The sequence below is a fragment of the Dermochelys coriacea genome, chromosome 13 (assembly GCF_009764565.3).
Source record: "Dermochelys coriacea isolate rDerCor1 chromosome 13, rDerCor1.pri.v4, whole genome shotgun sequence".
NCBI lineage: Eukaryota > Metazoa > Chordata > Testudines > Dermochelyidae > Dermochelys > Dermochelys coriacea.
Genome location: NC_050080.1, coordinates 1,007,355 through 1,027,373, shown reverse-complemented (window position 1 = coordinate 1,027,373; position 20,019 = coordinate 1,007,355). Strand labels below are relative to the sequence as shown.

At 54.2% G+C, this 20,019-nt stretch overlaps 1 protein-coding gene across 1 annotated transcript; it reads left to right on the top strand.

Moving 5' to 3' along the window:
• Positions 1-5,578: 5,578 nt before the first annotated feature.
• Positions 5,579-7,694, top strand: LOC119842022 (chelonianin). The gene is made up of 4 exons (XM_038369920.2): positions 5,579-5,683; positions 6,024-6,194; positions 7,158-7,295; positions 7,500-7,694. Exons 1-4 carry the CDS (start codon positions 5,599-5,601, stop codon positions 7,508-7,510), a joined length of 405 nt encoding a protein of 134 aa, XP_038225848.1. The 5' UTR covers positions 5,579-5,598; the 3' UTR covers positions 7,511-7,694.
• Positions 7,695-20,019: the final 12,325 nt, after the last annotated feature.

The following is a 20,019-nucleotide window of genomic DNA, read 5'->3' as shown; positions in this document are numbered from 1 at the left end:
CAGATCCCAGGGGTCACAGACCCACTTTGCCTCGGAGCGTCACACTGTCCCCTTGGTGCGAAGCCCTGGACCTTCACTTTTCACCAGGGCTCCGCTGGACGCTGCCCCAAGATGGGGTCCCTGACTTCAGCACCCTGTTTCTGGCCAGGGCTCTTTCCTCCTTAGTAGGCCCAGGGGCAATGCTGCCTCCCCACGCAGTCCCGTCCATGAGAACGAGGGGCAAGAGATCCCGGGAAGGGGCACGGCATTCCCAGAAAGAACAGGAATTAGCCCTTCACCCAGCGGGGGCAGCCTGGGGGTTTCCGGCCACGGCTGAGCCCCGGGGCATGGTCTGAAGCGGGCTGTGAAGGAGGCAGCGTGTGTGGCTCCAGTCTGTGTGCTCGGGGCGAATGCAACCCCAGGCTGCAGGGGAGAGGGGGCCCCTTTCCCCCTTGGAACTGGCTCAGCACACGCCTCACTTGCTCCCCAGCCTACTTCACAACACACACTGGGCTTGGGCCACTGTGCTACCCCGGTCCGGGGGCAGGAGGTTGAGCTGGGGCAGGCTGCACTGGGGCTGAGTGGAAGCTGTTACTTGGCGTTTATCCTTGATCCCCCTTGGTCATGAGCCCTCCAAGCAGGAGGTGGCCCCAGTCCTGCCGCCCCCTGGCAGCCATGTGGGGCTGAGGCTGCGGGCAGCTGTGAGCTGCTCCAGTGGTTTGTTGAGGGATATTCTGTTACCAAAGCGCTATTGTTCTAGGGGACAAAATGTGCCAGGTCATCACGGCCTGATCCTCACCCCTCTCCCAACTCTGCCCAGGGCACCTGCCCTTGCCCAGCTTCCACCCCAGGGATGGCCCCAAAGGAGACCCTGACCACCTCCAGCAGGACAGGGACGAAGGAGAGAGGCCAGACCCCACATACATCCCATACATTGCTCAGATCCCCCCACCTGGCTGTCCTCCAACCCCCTGGGGCAAAAGCCTCCGTGTGTCCTAGGTGGTCATTGTGTTGGTGACAAACACCAGGTGCAGCGGGAACAAAGAGAGCTTAAATCACTCTGTGAGCTGCGAGCAAATTCTGCCACCCCGAACTGGCCCACTCTCCCCCGCAGCCTGGGGTTGCATTCGCCCCGAGCTCACAGACTGGAGCCACACACGCTGCCTCCTTCACAGCCCACTTCAGTCCATGCCCCCAGGCTCAGCCGTGGCTGGAAACCCCCAGGCTGCCCCTTCTGGGTGAAGGGCTAATTCCTGTTCTTTCTGGGAATGTCCTGCCCCTTCCCGGGATCTCTTGCCCCTCGTTCTCATGGACGGGACTGGGTGGGGAGGCAGCATTGCCCTCCCTGAGCTTTCATCCACGCCCTGTGACATGCCAAATTTCCAGCTGAGGAGCCCCAGGGCATGTGATCTCCCTTCACCCCTCATCAAAAATCAGGGACTTGGCAAGTGTCCCATAGAAACCTGGGGGCCTTTCCTGGGCCCCTCTTACTGCAGCATGGCTGGATTAGTCACATGCGACCTTGATTCTGAATGTCCTGGGGTTCTAATGCTGGGGTTGGGGAAACTGCATCCCTGTGTGGTTCTTGCCTGGAAGAGACTGCCACCTACTCTCAACTTTAACGCCACCCGTGGGTGGTTTTTGTCTGATGAGGAGGCTGAAATCATCAGTGTAGAAAAAAATCTGAACAAAACTGCAAGCCGAGCTAAAGCCCTGTACTGCCCAGAGGCGTAGCTTAGACATGGCAGGAGAGAGACTCGAGAAACCAGCCCAGTGGAATTTTACCCCAAATTCCCCACTAAGCTGGGAACAGGCAGGAGACGTTTCAAGCCAGATGTGGATTTTCCCCAACAATTCTAAGTCCCTGAGAAGCTGGGCTGGACGTTTGGATAGTGCCACCTCAGTGCCAGGCTCCTAGATCCAGCTCCCCAGCAATAGCGCCGCTAACCGGACACTGTCGCAGCCACAGGGCAAGTCTACAGAGGTTTCTCTCTCTGTTCACTTTCTGCTAGAGGTTCTCATGGGAGCAGCCAGGCATGGATCTGCCCAGGGCAAGCGTGCGTTGCACTCACACGTCAGCCGTGGGCTGGGGAGCAGCTCAAGCTCCCTAAAGCAGAGCAGTTGTTACACATCACTTGTGATGGGGCCTTGTCTGAGCACAGAGCCAGTGGCCATGCTGAAATCCTGCCCAATGAAACTCGGTGCCCTAGTTACCAGCCTGGCTGTCTGGCCTGGAGGACGAGTGTGCAATGTATGCAAATCCTGCCAGCGTGAGGTGTGGTTTCATTCTGAAATGGCTGAGTGGGTGGAATAATGCTGCCATATGCTGGGAACAGGTCGGTGTAGGGTGGGAGCCTCATTCCTCACTCACCCTTCTGCTAGTGGGCAGGGGAGCACAGCCATGAAAACAAGGAAGCTGTAAGAAGAGGCGGCCAGTCAACAATGAGATGTTTAAACTCTGCTTCGTCTAACTCGGCCCTCCTCAGGAAAGGCAGTCGTCCCCGGCCTCTAGTTCATGAGAAGGAGGGCCTGCTTGGGAGGTGACCAACCTTCCATGATTTCACAAAGGACAAGACCCCTGACTTTGGCTGAATGAAACCCGGGTGATTCTGCTCCCTGACGTTCTGGAGATGTTGGGAGTCCCCTTGTCCCACAGCAGCCTGTGCTTTGGACCTATGTCCTTCTTGGCTGGGTCCTTTACTGGTGAAAAGTGGCAGCGCTGCTCATTGAAAAGGTTTTTAAGAAAGCATCAATTCAGCCTTCTGCCCAGGAAGTCATTTCTTGACTGACAGTTTGGACAGTTCTTGCCTGGTGTCACATCTTCTGTTTCAGACCCAGATTGTAGTGAGAAAACTCTCATAGGCATCTCCATGCTGCTGATGTTGGGCATACACCTGGCTCCAGCACAGAGCTCACACTGGCCAAGCTCAGCTCCTGACAAGAAATGGAGCTCAGGGGTCTGTGCCGGCATGATGAGACCCGTGGGCTGTCTCCTGTGTGATCGAACACAAGGTGCTGCTGACTCACCTGTGGAGTCTGGTGGGGCGAATGGGGCTGCTCCCATCTGGCTTTGCTCTTGACTTGCTCTGATCTCAGCGGTTAGTCATGGGCAATCGCTCCTCTTCCAGTGCGGAGTGCCGCAGGAGAGTGTTCTGTAGCCCCTTCCCAGCTGCTGTCTGAGGCCAACAGGAGGGTTAGGAGGAGACCTGGGGCAGTGTTTTCAGGGGCCTGACAGCACCCAATTGAAGGTCTCCATTTTGCCCAACATGGACAGTGCAGTTCAGTGCCTCAGCCCTTGTCCTGTTGAGCTGGGGGCCCGATTGAGGAGCTGGCAGACAGCACTGGAGGGAGTGGGGGAGCTGGCGGAGGTGATATCAGTCCCTTGATTGAGGGGTGCATCTGCCATTACTTACCAGGGGGTGATTCGAGGCCCCCAGCAGCGGTGGGATGATCCTATCACCGCTGTAACGCAGTCAGCCTCACACCAGCTGTAACTGGCCAGGAGGTCGGGACCTTCCCTTTCACATCCCAACCTTGACACTGTTCTCCAGACCTGGGGCACCTGAAGATCAGACTCTTGCCGTGTGCTTGGCATGGGGCTGCCCCTTACAGCCAGCCAGAGACTGGCGGTGGTGCAGAACGCGGCACTTGCTTACTGAGCGGGGCATTCTCTGGAAGCACATGACCCATGCTCCGGGATCGGCACTGGCTGCCCATTGGTCTCTACAGCCCTAAATAGCCTGGGGCTGGCCTTATCTCAGGGATCACCTCTCTCCCCAGGCAGGGGGGAAAGGTGCTGATACCCTGGTTATAGGACAGAGGGAGGGGCTGGCAGGCTATTCTCTGTGAGGGTTCTAGGACTCTGGAGCCTGCTCCTCCCTGATCCAAAATAGCCCGAATTCGCTGACCTTCCGGGCATGGTGCAAAACCCATTGCTTTGCCAGGGACGGGAGAGGGCATGTTCTGTGCGTGTTTGTGAGCATGGTGTTCTCCCTTGGCTTTGATGGCTGCTGAGTGAATGTTTTACTTAGATCCATATGTGATGCTGCCAGGAGCTGATCCTTTGTTACTGGCAGTTTCAATAAGTGTTTGAGACCCTCGATATTTTGCCTGGGCATCTTTTATTATTCTTTAAATTTACATCACTAAATACAACACTTCTCATTTCAGAGTCTCATCTGGGTGGGGACCGATACCAGGAACTGGCTTCCCACACGAGGAAATAAACCAGGACTGGACTGTGCCAAACAAATCTAGCTCACTGAGCCACCTCCCCTCTCGTGACCCAGACCCCACCAGGTTAGTGTTTGAATATGGGCCCGGCCCAGCCCTGGGCACTCAGACCTGGCTCCCGGCAGCACCATGAAGTCAGGGGCCATTGTCCTCCTCCTGGGGCTCCTGGCCCTCTGGGTTGAGCCACCACCTGCACCTGCGAGGTTCCAGGTGCAGTCGCTGCTCACAGGCCGTGCAGGGCTGATATGAAGGTCTAGCCCTCAGCGTCAGGCCCTCTCTGGGGAGCCCTGCCCTGCATGCCAGCACTGGCCAGGTCTGACCGATCCCGCCTCTCCCAGGTCCCAGATGTCAGTGTTTCTGCCGAAGCTGGCAGGGGTGTTTCTCTCCTGCCCAGGACCCTCATGCCCGCTTGGGTTGAGCTCTGTCCCAGCCAGGTTCTGTCCTGCCCGGAGTGTCTGAGAGATCCTCACCCAGGCCGTTGCCTTCCCATAGCTGTCGTTCCCCACACTGCATATGTAACCCACACACCTCTTGGGTGTGGGGTTCTGTCCCATCTAGCAACACCGAGACCACTTAGAGAGAGAGATTAATGAGTCTGCTCTACAGCCTTAGCTAAGGGCCATGTGGCTTTTAGATCATGAGTAGAGGCTCATGCACTAAACTCCAGAGGCCCCAAGTGTTATCCTGCTCGCCGACAGCTAGAGTCTGTCGGTGTTCCACATCGGATTAATAACTCCAGCCTTGGCTCAGAGCTAATCCCCTCCGTAGGTGAACTCCGTTTAATAGCTCTTCTCTGCACCGGCTCCTGCCTTGGGCAGGGCTTCAGTACCATGCCTGGCACAACAAGCTGTGTTTGCATTGGCACACGCTACGGCAGTGCACTGAGGAGACTCCAGCAGGGCTGAGCAACGCAGGGAGTGTGACGCCCTGGTACCAGCAGGGCAGACAGCCTGTACCATGTCACCACGTCTTCGTTACACCATGTCGCCTGTTACCCAGAATCTTCTTGGCCTTCTCAGCCCCACTGCATAACGTGCCCCATCTCCATGCCCTGCTCACAGGAACCCTGGGCTCCCCCCAGCTCACCTCCCCGTCAGTCTCACTTTGCACCAGGCTGTCTCCCCACAGGGCGCTCTGGACCTCCCTGTTTCTCCAGGCTCCTTCGAGGGGGTTTCCCAAACCCTGGGATCCAGGTTGTTTCCTCGTTCCATGCAGGGGGACTGATTTATTGTCAGACAGTGCGTGCTGGGAGCTGGAGCATGGCAGGAGCCGATAGGTCACTGCGGGCACCCCCCCCCCCGCTCCTGACCAGGCCCCACGTGGACTAGGCTTTAAATCCCAGCCTGGCTCAGCCCTGGGCACTCAGACCCAGCTCCCGTCAGAACCATGGGGTCAGGCAGCATCTTCCTGCTCCTGGGGCTCCTGGCCGTCTGGGCCGAGCTGCCAGCTGTAGCTGGTCAGGGAGATAAACGTGAGTAAGGGAAGTTGCCCCTGGCTCAGATGAGGGTCACGGGAGCTCTCTCTTTTGTAGAGGAAGTCACAACTTGCAGTGCAAGAATTGCCCTTAAATGTGCTTTCCCTGGGGCTGTCGCTCCCAGACCCCAGGGCTCGGAGTCTTTGCTGGAGGTGGAGGTGGATGTTTCTCTCCTGTGGCACCCACTTTCCCCGGAAGAGCTCTCAGGTCAGCAGTGAACGGCCACACCATGCAGGCCAGAGGCACCCTGCTGTTGCCTCATCCCAGAGAGCACGTGCGTGTGTTCAGGGCCATCCAGTGCAGATGTCTGCTCTCATCACAACCCATCTCTCCCCAGGTGACATTTGCCGACTCCCGCCTGAGCAGGGTCCTTGCAAGGGACGGATCCCTCGCTACTTCTACAACCCGGCCTCCAGGACGTGTGAAAGCTTCATCTATGGTGGCTGCAAGGGCAACAAGAACAACTTTAAGAGGAAGGCAGAGTGTGTGCGTGCCTGCAGGCCTCCTGGTGCGTGGGACAGAGCCTGGCGTCCCCATTGGGGGGGGGGGGCAGGTGCTGCCCAGCTGCACAGCATAAACTGGGGGGCGGAATTACACTGGGGCTGGTCTCCAGCAGTTCAAGGAGCCCTGGTATCTCTCACAGTGCGAGGTCTGGTCAAATAAAAGGTCCCCTGAGTTCCAGCCCTGCTGTGGCTGGGGAGGGACCTGGGGTCCTAAATCACAGGGCTCGGAGCCATGGCACGGTTAGCCAGGAAGCCCTGAGTTCCAGTATAGCTGTGCCACCTACTGCGTGGCCCTGGGCAGTCACTGCCACCCTGTATCATGGCTTGACCTGCCTCCTGAAGAAGCTAATGGACACATGGGGCAGCCAGGGACCCAGGTCCCCAGCCATGAGCCTGTGCAGGGGAGCCCACGCTGCCAGCATCTGACTCCAGTTCTGGCACAAGTGGGCTGTTCTACTGGGGTCGTGCTGGAGGCTTCACTTCCACCCGGAAATGCTGACAGCAGAGACTAAACGCCCGGCCCCTCGGACCTAGCTGCCCACTCTGTCCGTTGTGCAGCATGGTCTGGCTGAGCCGGGTAGCAATCGCGGAGCTCTGAGCGAGAGCTGGCTGTGCAGTGCCATGGGCTGAGGCTGTCCTCACACCTGCATGCAGCACTAGGGCTGATAGCACAGAGGAAGGGGCCAGAGTGCTGGGCCGGGGGGTCAGGCAGCTTTGCTGGGGCAGGGGAACAAACCCAGGGCAATGAAGGGCCAGGACCCAGCCCCATGAGCCTGCCATACCTGATCCCAACTCCCAGGCCCCCCAGCCCAGAGCTGTCTCAGGAAGCTGGAAGTGTCTGCTGCCCTTGACCTCTGCCCAGGGAGCTGCCAGTTCAAGGTCCTAAGGCAGAGGCTGGGATTCCCTTTGGCTGGTGCAGCTAAGTGACAAGTCTGGTGTCTCCCTGCTGTGCCCATTCTGCATTGCAGAGAGACCCGGGGTTTGCCCCAAGACCTCAGGCCCTGGCATTTGCCTGCATGGCTGCGACAGCGACTTTGACTGTAAAGAAGGACAGAAGTGCTGCTTTAATGGCTGTGGCTACATCTGCATGACGGTGGCTCCATCAGGTGAGTCCCGTCTTCCGGCCACAATGACACCCTGAGGCTCAGCAGCTGTCCAGAGATGTGCTGCTGCCCCGTCCCCCGGCACGCGCACCTGTCTGCCTGGACGGTGTCACTCTCACAAGCTGCCCTGTTGCCACGCCGAGCACAGGATGTTCGGGGAGCAGCGATACGGGACCAGGGCGCTGACGGCTTCCTCCTATTTTCCAGGGTCTCCCTAACTCCTGTCTGCCAGGACGAGCTGCCTCAGCCCCACAGGCCAATTGCCAAGATCGGATCAGCCCGAAGACAAAGCCCCGACCCCCAGGGACTCTCCCCCATCCCCGGTGCTGTTGCCAGGGGAACAGGTCGAGGTTTTCTGGGATTCCTTCTCTTCCTCAATAAACATTTCCTGATGTCCCAGCACCTCGGCCTCTGCTTCCATTCTCCAGCCTGGGCATCCCCCCACTCCTCTCCCCACCCCTCCAGGACCCAGTAGGCCAGATCCAAGGCAGATGCTTCATTTCAGGGTGCAGTGCAGAGACTGAGAGACGCTGACTGCCTATGGGGTGCTCCCGGGGGTGTTGTGTTTAAGCCCCCAGAGGCTGGGCTCGCCCTGTGTCCTGGAGGGAGAGGGTGTTAAGGACCACCAGCCTCCGGGGGGGTCAGAGCCTAGAGGGGAAGGCACCTCACACACCCAGACACATTACTGGGGTGGGGACGCACAGCTGCTCAGCATCTCGAGGGGAGCAGGGCTGTCTCCACAGGACCCCAGACAGCACCTCTGGGAGGGGTTCAGGGGACACAATCCAGAGTGGCTGGGCAACAGGCATTTGAGGTGAAAGGGTCGGGGGAGGATTTTCCCAGCCGGCCCCTACCCAGTAGCTCTGGGGGGAGTCGCTTGCGGGAGGAAGCCACAGCTCAGAGCCTGTCAACCCCGCTCTCCCCAATGGGGTCGGTCCCTCTCCCCAGCAAGACCCAGTCCTGGGGATCCAGCCCTATTATTGCCATGCGAGTCAGGCACCTCCTCCAGGTGTCCTAGTGGCGAGTGTCTCACGGAAGGACAGATGGGGGGTCAGGCGGGCTCCTCCCTCCGCTCTGCATCGCCCTGGTTGGTGTGGACAGGTCGGGCCAGTCCCCTCAGGTGACCAGGCCTCCGGCCCTGCAGGGCTGCTCTGGACCCGCCTGGCGGTTTCTCAGGGAGGACGGCTCTGGGGGCTCTGGGCCCGTGTCAGGCTCTGGCAGTTCACAAGGGCAGCAGCACAAGCCCAGTGTGTCCATGGCTGATCCCCCCTTGCTCTGGGCCATGGCCATTTCCTCGTTCCCCTGGGCAGGGTCCCCCGTGGTGGGAAATGGAAGGGATGGGGCTGGGCCATGGCACCACGGTCCCGATGGTCAGTCCCTGCTGGACAGACGCAGCCAGGCTGCAGGGCAGGGGCAGCTGAGCAGTAGCCAGGTGTCCAATGGGCACTGCTGGGAATTGAATCCCTCGCGGGGACTTTTTCCAGAGCCGGTCCCGTCTCCTGGGCCCCAAGGGGATTGGCGGAACCAGCTACTGGGGACGCAACAGGGAATGGGCCGTGACCTGGCTCCCAGCCCATGTCTGGGGTTAAAGGGTGACGTGCACGCCCCCACGGGCCAAGCTCTCTGTACCCATGGGGCCAGGAAGGAATTACACATGCGTGTCCCCGGAGCCACTGGCTGGAGCCAGGGATTTCCCTTCCCTTGGGCACTGAGCAGGGTCTGTCCCCTAGGATGGGGCGGGCATGTGCCCCATCAGTCTCTGAGACTGCAACCAATGGGACTTTTGGGCCTGGACCTCCCTGTTTCTCCAGGCTCCTTCGAGGGAGTTTCCCAAACCCTGGGATCCGGGTTGTTTCCTCGTTCCATCTGGGGGGACTGATTTATTGTCAGACAGCACATGCTGGGAGCTGGAGCACGGCAGGAGCCGAGAGGTCACTGCAGGCACCTCCTCCCATTCTGACCCGGCCCCACCAGGTTTAAATCCCAGCCCGACTCAGGTCTGGGCACTGGCCCCAGCTCCCGGCAGCACCATGAAGTCAGAGGCCATCGTCCTCCTCCTGGGGCTCCTGGCCCTCTGGGCCCAGCTGCTGCCTGCGGCTGGGGGTAAGTGCGGGCAGCAGGCAGTGGAAGGGGAAGGGACCAGGGGACGGAGGGAGAAACCCTTGTTTTCTGCTTCCCAGCTCAAAATGCCTTTGCTCTGCCTTTCAGACACTTCTCTCTCTGCTCTGGCCCTCAGACCTTTGTAGACTCTCTGCTGACCCCGGGTCCTGTTATGCCATGATCCATTGCTGGTTCTACAACTGGCAGGCCAAGAAGTGTGAGAAATTCACATACGGAAGTTGTGATGGGAACGAGAACAACTTTGAGACTCAAATAGAATGTCTCAGGAAGTGCCACTGTTTAAATCCCAGCCTGGCTCAGCTGGGCAGGGCACTCAGACCTAGCTCCCGGCAGCACCATGAAGACAGGGGCCATCTTCCCTTCCAGCGACTCCTCAGACTTCCAGACGTCCATTTCCGTGTCCATGTGCAATCCTTTGTGCCATTCCTCTAGCGCTGGGAGGGGCACTGCCAGCTCTGCAGAGGCAGGAGGGACTCCTCCATCCTCTGGAACACCCTTGCTCCAGGGTGCTGAGTCTCTGCTGAAGCTGGACATGGATATTTTTCTCTGATGATTTCTCACTTTGGTGGTAAAGGCCACATCACATTGCACAGAGACGCCCATAAGACAAGCCTCTGCTCCTGTGCCCTCATGCCTACCCTCTTCATCTGGGTGTGGGGGAGACAGAACCTTGGCAGAAGTCCCTGCTTCTGAGTCCCTTATCTCTCTGTCCTGTGCCCGCAGATATCTGCAGCCTCCCCACTGAAGTGGGCCCTGTACTGCTGCCATTCCTCACTGGATCTACAACGGGCACTCTAAGAAGTGTGAAGAATTCTCTTATGGTGGCTGCAATGGGAACAAGAACAACTCTGAGACTAAAGTAGATTGTCTTCGTGCCTGTGCAGGCCAGGGTAAGACCCATGGCAACCTGGACAGGCGCTGCTACTTATACAGTGCAATGTTGGGAACACACCAGGGCCCCCAGGCTGCTCTCTAGTAAATGATGCCCCTCATGTATGTTCCCTACCTATTCCTACGGTGTCTGGGTGTAGCCTAGGTGTGTTTCAGGGCTGCTGCAGTTGGTATGGAGCATAGAATCATAGGACTGGAAGGGACTTTGAGGGGTCATCTAGTCCAGTCCCGTGCACTCATGGCAGGGCTAAGTATTATCTAGACATGGAATATGCACTGTACACAGACAGTGCGTGCATATCTGATGCGTGGAGACGGTGAATGTGTGTGCACCTGTGGTGGAAAGGGAAGCCCTCACTGAAAATGCCAAGGTCAGGACAGGCTGAAAAAAAAAAAGACAGATCCTCCCAAAACTGGAGGTTAACACTGAAGTCAGATTCACCAACCAGTCACAAACTGTGCTCCTGATCCCCCACACTGGTTATCAGGAAGCTAGAAAAGAAATCACACAGCCCTTTTATTGCATTCCAGTTCTCTGGCTCCCAATCAGCAGCTCGGTGCAGTAAGGTGTGGAGTTATTTAAAAACTCTTCTCACTCTACAAAATGTTCTTCTGAACCCCAAAGGGCCAGTCACATTGCCAGGTCAATATTAGGTTGGATCTTACCCAAAATACCACACTGCCAGCCAATCCTTTAGTGTCTAAAACTAAAGATTTATTAGAAAAGAAAAGAACAAGAGAGCTGTTAAATGGTCAAAACAATCAGGTCCATACATATGACTTCAGAGTCCATATGTCAGGTTCTTAGCAGCATTGGTGAGTTTGCTGACTTGTAGAGTCCCTCTGGAACACATCCACAGCTTGGATGGGTTATTGAGTCCTGTGTTCAGAGCTTCAGTTTGTAGAGAAGTTACTCCAGAGGTGAGAAGCAGGATTGAAGACAAAAATGGAGAAGATGCAGCTGCCATTTTATAGTCTTTGTCATATGGCTTGTACATCCAGTGTCCCAAACACAAACCTACAAGCACATGGGCATGGAAAAGCACTTGCAGGCCCCTGTCCACAGACACATCCCTACATGTCCTGCTGACTCATAGGTGTAACCCCTGCCGTCTCTCCGTGGGTTCATGGTGTAGCTGGCTGGATAGTGCGGATGCCAATCTGTCTGGGGGTGTCACCCAGAAACACAGCACAAGTTTGAAAATCAAATATACCACACATATTTATAACTCACAATACAAATAGGATACATACATATAAACATGATTATCCTATTTAGCCAATCATAACTTTTCCACTGATACCTTACATGGCATATCTTGCATGATTCATTGCAGTTTTGTAACATTGGTATCAATAACATTATAAATGATCGCGGCTAGTCCATACAGCATCACACACTGCAAACATGGCCCATCTCTCACAGTCCCATAGCTGCAGATTGAAGGGACCATCCCACTCCCGCAGCACTGGCTGTCCTCCCACCTGCCCCCACCCTCCAGAGCTGGAAGAGTCTCTGTTCCTTTCTGCCTGCAGCTCTAGCAGTGCGAGTGACTAGCCAAGGAAATGGAAATATACCTGCTGGGTGTGTAAGGCACCCGGGGTCAATGCACCTTGATGCCATGTGCTGCTGAGGGTCAGCTCTGAGTCCCCAGCGCTGAGCCGGGCTGGAATTTAAACCATCTTCAAGACAGGACTGGTTAAGGAGTGGGGGAGGCGCCTCACAGTGCCATGGTACAAGGGCTCTGATGGCTTTGTCCTATTTCCCAGGGTCTCTCTAACTCCCGTCTGCCAGGACCCGGACTCCTCGGGAACGAGCTGCTCAGCCGCACTGGGACCAATTGCCAAAGGTCGGACTAGCAGGAAGACAAAGCTCCGACCCCCAGGGACTTTCCCCCATCCCCAGTGCTGTTGCCAGGAGAACAGGTCGTGGTTTCCTGGGATTTCTTCTCTTCCTCAGTAAACATTTCCTGACATCCCAGCACCTCGGCCTCTGCTCCCATTCTTCAGGTCAGGCCTCTCTCAGCCTGGGCAGCCCTCACCACCCACCCCGCCCCTCTGGGCCTGTCAAGCTGGATCCAAGGCAGCTGCTTCTGTTCAGGGCTGCAATCCAGAGACTGAGAGACGCTGAGTTGCCTCTGGGACACTTTCCCAGTAACCACAGACAAGCTCTGGGATGTACATGGGGAGCTCTGGGAGCAGCGACATGGAGCAGACCAGTCTTTACACTAGTGCCCATGTTTTCACAATTGTGCAGGTTTTGTGCCTAATTTGGCCTGTGTAGCTGCACACCTGGCTCTCTAGTGCAAGTCACACATTTGCACATACAGTCACGTGAACTGGGCTCCCAAATGCACTTGCATATTTGTGTACAAGCAGCTTTGGGAATGTGTCCCACTGCCTGCTCTGTCTGAGGCTCTTTGTGAAGCGGCTGCTTCTGGGGGAGGTCTGGATGTCCCACCATTCCCGTCTTTATTTTGCTGGCTCCGTGTGACTGTTTTAATGAAACCCTGGGGAGGGCTGGATCCAGCAGGCAGACTCCCCAGGGGTCTCGGAACGCTCAGCATGCTTTGGGGCACTCAAACCACCAGAGAACAAGTAGAATCCTTGGCAGATGTGTCCCAGCCCACCAAAGCAGTGGCAGAAAGACAAGGTTCTGTGGCTCCCATCTACACTCGCACCCTGGTCAGGTGTCTTCTCCCTAACACTGCCATCTTCCCCTGCTCCTCTGGCATTTCGCTTTGGCTTTTGATGCATCAGGGGGGTGCCCTGACTGGGCTCAGGGGATAGAGTGTGCTGGGCACAGGAAAGGGTGAGGGTTCATATTAGTGCAGATCTCATTTGCCACTAGAAATTGTACTGCAGGGACTAATTTTGGGCCCACTCCTGCAAATACCTGTGTGTTTGGATTTTGGCCCATGACTAGTCCCATTGAAGTTAAGCGTCTGAGCATGTGCAGGATCAGTGTGTTCCTCTGTGTTCCTGGCCACTAACTGAGGAACTAGTGGAAAGGGCGTCTCCTGGTACCCTGAAATTAGGCCCAATAGAGAAGAGAAGCTCCTGTCTGGGAGGACAAGGGGAGAGCACAGGCCAGGGACACAGACTTATGAAACCACAGACAGACGTTCACAGCAATATCCCGGCAGGGGTCATTTTTAATATCCATATTTATTGAAGAGAGGTTTTCATTTCTAAAAGAAAGAGTCCAAGCCACCTCCCAGTGCACGTCACATGGCAGAGAACACGCTGCGTCAACCAGACAGGAAGATGGCTCGAGCACCCAGCTACACGCAGAATGGTGGGCAAAGCAGCAGAGATAAACACACAGCTCCGTTAACAACAGTGTTACAGGGGAGGGGACTTTTTACTCCAAGGAAGAGAACGGTGAAAACAAGAAAGGTTTTTACAAAGCCGGGCTCTTTGTGTTCCCTGGTGTAGAACACACGTACGGCCTAACTCCCCAAGGACACTGGCCCAGCACCTGCAAAATTGTGTCTCTAATCTGCAGGCACTATTACGATGTCTGTCCATGCAACATGCAGATTAGCCTGCACGGGTGGCCATTTGAACACCCAGTTGCCAAATACACAGCTTGAAGGTGTATCCTCAATACTTGTTCATGGAAATCAGGCAGCCTACGACTGCGCCCAGCACTGGGCTGGTGACTTGTGGAGAATCAGCCCCTACAACCCTACACACAATTTCTTCCCCTACATTCTAAGAGTTACATTTACACATTTACTAAGTGCTGTACTGGTGAGTCCTCAGAGTCCCCAGGAGGTTGGTCCCCCCCATTCCACCCCTGGGGAAACCTACACACAGATAGACAATGTCTTACCCAAGCCAAACAGGTTTCAGAGTAGCAGCTGTGTGAGTCTGTATTCGCAAAAAGAAAAGGAGTACTTGTGGCACCCCAGAGACTAACAAATTTATTTGAGCATAAGCTTTCGTGAGCTACAGCTCACTTCATCAGATGCATTTGGTAGAAAAAACAGTTACACGTGGCAGAGCTGAGGTTTCAAACATAGAGCACAGAGGGAATATACCCAGACCCAATCCTGGGTTTCATCCATTAGGCCATCCTGGCTCTCTTTTTGCATGTTTCGTAAAGACATGACCTAGTCACACACTATTAACCCTGGATTTGGGTGCCAAGTGTAAACAGCCTGTTTGCTCGCTCCACAATCCTTTCTCAATAGCCTACCAGGAATGGAGCTCAGTTTTTATGTGCACAGCTGGGTAACTGAGTCATACGTATGGTTTCCAACACGTTACCTCAAGTCTACACCATCCCCAGGAGAATGGAGTGGCAGAGGCCCGTCCAGGCAGTCCAAACCAAGGTTATGATTACTCTTAGCCAGAAGGTCTGGCTCACCTCAGAGCAGGGGGAGCCACATCAGAAGGGGAATTTATGAGTAAATGAGTTTTCCTTCAGCTCGGAATTCCAGCTCCCAGATGAAGATACTAGCCCCAGGCCCAGCCTGAAGGTGTCCAGGGACTGGTGTGCAATGGGACAGGTATCTGAGAAGAACTGGCCTGAATCTGGAACACTGCTAGGAGTGGAGAACATCAGTGCCAGGGACTGGCTAACCTGTCAGGAAAGATTTAATAAGAAAGAAAATATATCTCAAGAAAAAATGACCTGAAAGCTGAATCAAAGTGCTCAGACACTAGGGTGACAAGCTTAGAGTAAAAAGAAAAGGAGTACTTATGGCACCTTAGAGATTAACAAATTTATTTGAGCATAAGCTTTCGTGGAAAATCCACTGAATGCATCCGATGAAATGAGCTGTAGCTCACGAAAGCTTATGCTCAAATAAATTTGTTAGTCTCTAAGATGCCACAAGTCCTCCTTTTCTTTTTGCGAATACAGACTAACACAGCTGCTACTCTGAAGCTTAGAGTAAGAGCCTAGAGAGAGAACCCCAACCTCCCCTTGCACCTTACTCAAGCCAGGGAGCAAAGATACCTAACATTGATTTCCTTCACCCAGAGAGAGTGATCCCTGAGCAGTAACCTTGTCATTCGATGAGGCAGCGTGTTCCCAGGCAATCACTAGTAAAAGAGAGGGGAAAGCTGGAAAACGTCAAACAGGAAAGAGAGGCTCTTATTGCCAGGAATGTATATAGAGGCTGATATGATATCAAAAGGTTTCCAAACCATCAGCTGTTTAGAGTCACCATCCCCACAGGTCAGAATTATCACCTCACTTATCACAGTCTTCAGCCCCCTCAGAGCCTCCATCCCTCAGAAAAGAATCATCTCCCCCGGCAGAAAGAAAAGGAGTACTTGTGGCACCTTAGAGACTAACAAATTTATTTGAGCATAAGCTTTCGTGAGCTACAGCTCACTCGCTCAGGTCAGCATCGCCATCTCCCCCGTCCAAGTCATCCTCGCTCAGGTCAGCGTCGCCATCTCCCCCGTCCAAGTCATCCTTGCTCAGGTCAGATCGCCATCTCTCCCTGACCAAGTCATCCTTGCTCAGGTCAGCGTCGCCATCTCCCCCGTCCAAATCATCCTCACTCAGGTCAGCGTCATCATCTCCCCCGTACAAGTCATCCTTGCTCAGGTCAGATCGCCATCTCTCCCTGACCAAGTCATTCTCGCTCAGGTTAGGGTCGCCATCTCCCCCGTCCAAGTCATCCTCGCTCAGGTCAGCGTCATCATCTCTCCCGTCCAAGTCATCCTTGCTCAGGTCAGATCGCCATCTCTTCCCAACCAAGTCTTCCTCGCTCAGGTCAGCATCGCCATCTCCCCCGTCCAAGTCATCCTCACTCAGGTCAGCGTCATCATCTCCCCCGTCCAAGTCATCCTCACTCAGGTCAGCGTCATCATCTCCCCCGTCCAAGTCATCCTTGCTCAGGTTAGATCGCCATCTCTCCCCAACCAAGTCATCCTCGCTCAGGTCAGGGTTGCCATCTCCCTCATCCAAGTCATCCTCGCTCAGGTCAGCGTCATCATCTCTCCCGTCCAAGTCATCCTTGCTCAGGTCAGATCGCCATCTCTTCTCTACCAAGTCATCCTCGCTCAGGTCAGCATCGCCATCTCCCCCGATCAAGTCATCCTCACTCAGGTCAGTGTCATCATCTCCCCTGTCCAAGTCATCCTTGCTCAGGTCAGTGTCATCATCTCCCCCGTCCAAGTCATCCTTGCTCAGGTTAGATCGCCATCTCTCCCCAACCAAGTCATCCTCGCTCAGGTCAGGGTTGCCATCTCCCTCATCCAAGTCATCCTCGCTCAGGTCAGCGTCATCATCTCTCCCGTCCAAGTCATCCTTGCTCAGGTCAGATCGCCATCTCTTCTCTACCAAGTCATCCTCGCTCAGGTCAGGGTTACCATCTCCCTCATCCAAGTCATCCTCGCTCAGGTCAGCGTCATCATCTCTCCCGTCCAAGTCATCCTTGCTCAGGTCAGATCGCCATCTCTTCCCAACCAAGTCATCCTCGCTCAGGTCAGGGTTGCCATCTCCCTCATCCAAGTCATCCTCGCTCAGGTCAGCGTCATCATCTCCCCCGTCTGAGTCATCCTTGCTCAGGTCAGGGTCGCCATCTCCCCCAGCAACATCAGACTCGCTCAGGTCAGCGTTTCCATCTCCACCATCCAAGTCATCCTCGCTCAGGTCAGAGTCGCCATCTCCCCCGGCCAAGTCATCATCATCATCATCTTCTCCACCAGACACAGGTTTTTCATCAGATCCAGGTTTTACAACAAACACCAGTTTTCCAGTTGACTCAGGTTCTGCTCCAGACACAGGTTTTGTTGCCTCCAGCACAAGTTTTTCCTTCAGCTCATCTTCTTCTGATATGTGCTTCCCTGGATCATCACCATGGAGAGGAGAAGCTGTGACAGGGATCCCTGAAAATGGGAGGGAAAACAGGAAAGTCAGAGACCCAAATATGCCTCAGTCACATATGGCTGCTGCCAATCCACCCTACACACTTTCTTCACGCTGCAACAACCTGTCCATAGGATATGGGCATTGTCCCTTACCTTGGATAGTCCCTATGTAGTTCTACATATGGTACCCGATTCTATTCTATTCAGGTTCTTATACTGCACCCATCCCTATGGTATCTGAGCAATTTTCAGAAGTGCAGTAAGTGACACGACTGAAGGCCGTTGCTCAAGCTCTGTCTGTCCCTCAGTCTGACCTCCTTGGTCAGATGCCAGGTAAGAGCCCGGGCTGCTTCCAGCAGCCAGCTCTTCTTCCCCCACCTCACCCCCTCCAGTCCTTTGTTCTCGAGCTGAGGGATTGTGCTCAGCTTTCCTCATGAGAGGTGGGGAAATCTATATCCCTCTGCATCACTGGTGGCTAGGTGTCTATGACTTGGTGATTGGATTTTCCATTGTCTTCTTAGGTACTCCATTGGTATGAGGACTGAGGCCCAGACAGCGAGCTGACACTCATATTTATGTTTTTTAGCCTGCCCTGAGAGCAAACAGTCCTTTTCCCCTTACTTGGTAACAATGCACCGTACAGGGGAAATTGAGGCACACACCAGAATCATAAAAATATTACAGAAAATATCCACTTTGTCACATTGAAGTATTGCTCAGACCAGATCCTCATCTGTCAAGATGGCATGGAGTCTCCTAGCCCATCAGAGACAGCAGAAAGTGTGACCTGGAGACACTGCCCTAACATCAACAAGGAATCCTAACTCCTAAACTAAAGACTGACGTGACTTGACTGGGGCATGCATCTTCAAGCAGAAGAGGATGAATGGGGGCTGCAAACTCCAAATTACTTCCCCCTGATAACCGTGCCTGATAACCAACACGACTGCTGTCTTGCTAGGTTTCAGTTTCAATCAGTTCTTCTTTGATGAGCTGACCCCAACCAAGCAGTGGGCCAGCTTAGTGACGGTGCTGTTGTTGTATGTTGTAAAGGATAAGATAGAGCGATATGTCATCTGCATATTGTTGGCATCTGAGTGATGTCTCATCAGTTCTCCTAGAGGCTGCATGGAGATGCTGAATAGGACAGGAGACAGAACTGATCTTTCAGGCATTTCACAAGTGAGGGTCTAGTGGCAGGGATGCGACTTCCATCACCATCCTTTGGGTGCGTCCTTCCAAGAAAACTCAGACCGTTTTTCTGCCTCCTCCTGAGCCCTGCCTCCACCTTCAAATAGGTAAGAAGTATCTCATGACTGACTGTGACAAACACTGCGGAGAAGTCCAGAAGAATAAGAATGGATGCCTGCCCTCTATCCGCAGCAGCAGATCATCCATCCATGTTAGGAATACTGTTTCGGTTCCATGTCTTGGGCTGAATCCACACCGTGCTGGGGCTAGGATATTGGCTTTTCCTAGATAAGCTTTAAGCAGCTTTCAGCTAACATCTCTGAGCTTGCATAGGAATGGTGGGTTTGAAACCAGGCAGTAGTTAGCTAGGTCCAGTGCATCCAGGATGGGTTTCTTTATTGTTGCCTGGACTCTTGGGAGTTTGAAGGAGGGAGGGAAGATTTCTTCAGTAAAGGAGGCACTAGCTGTTTCAGTCAGGAGAGCCACAATTTACTTGTGGCCCTTTTTTATTAGCCAGGAAGAACAAGCCTCAAACTCCCAGGTCTTTGCTTGAGTCTCCTTCAGGGTGTCCAGTGCTCGTGATATCAATGAGCTGAGCTCATGGAAGCAGGTTGTTTCTTGGCTGGCACAAGGGGATCAGATCCTTGCAGCCCAAGAAGACTTCCTGGATGTAAAAAAGAAAAGGAGTACTTGTGGCACCTTAGAGACTAACAAATTTATTAGAGCATAAGCTTTCGTGAGCTACAGCTCACTTCATCGATGAAGTGAGCTGTAGCTCACGAAAGCTTATGCTCTAATAAATTTGTTAGTCTCTAAGGTGCCACAAGTACTCCTTTTCTTTTTGAGAATACAGACTAACACGGCTGCTACTCTGATTCCTGGATGTAGGTGATCTTTTCTCCTCATAGAGTATCAGGGTTGGAAGGGACTTCAGGAGGTCATCTAGTCCAACCCCCTGCTCAAAGCAGGACCAATCCCAACTAAATCATCCCAGCCAGGACTTGTCAAGCCTGACCTTAAAAACCTCAAAGGAAGGAGATTCCACCACCTCCCGAGGGAACCCATTCCAGTGTTTCACCACCCTCCTAGTGAAAAAGTTTTTCCTAATATCCAACCTAAACCTCCCGCACTGCAACTTGAGACCATTACTCCTCGTTCTGTCATCTGCTACCACTGAGAACAGTCTAGATCCATCCTCTTTGGAGCCCCCTTTCAGGTAGTTGAAAGCAGCTATCAAATCCCTCCTCATTCTTCTCTTCCACAGACTAAACAATTCCAGTTCCCTCAGCCTCTCCTCATAAGTCATGTGTTCCAGTCCCCTAATCATTTTTGTTGCCCTCCGCTGGATGTTTTCCAATTTTTCCACATCCTTCTTGTAGTGTGGGACCCAAAACTGGACACAGTACTCCAGATGAGGCCTCACCAATGTCGAATAGAGGAGAACGATCACATCCCTCGATCTGCTGGCAATGCCTCTACTTATACATCCCCAAATGCCATTGGCCTTCTTGGCAACAACGGCACACTGTAGACTCATATCCAGCTTCCGGTCCACTGTAACCCCTAGGTCCTTTTCTGCAGAACTGCTGCCTAGCCATTCGGTCCCTAGTCTGTAGCAGTTCATGGGATTCTTCCATCCTAAGTGCAGGACTCTGTACTTGTCCTCGTTGAACCACATCAGATTTCT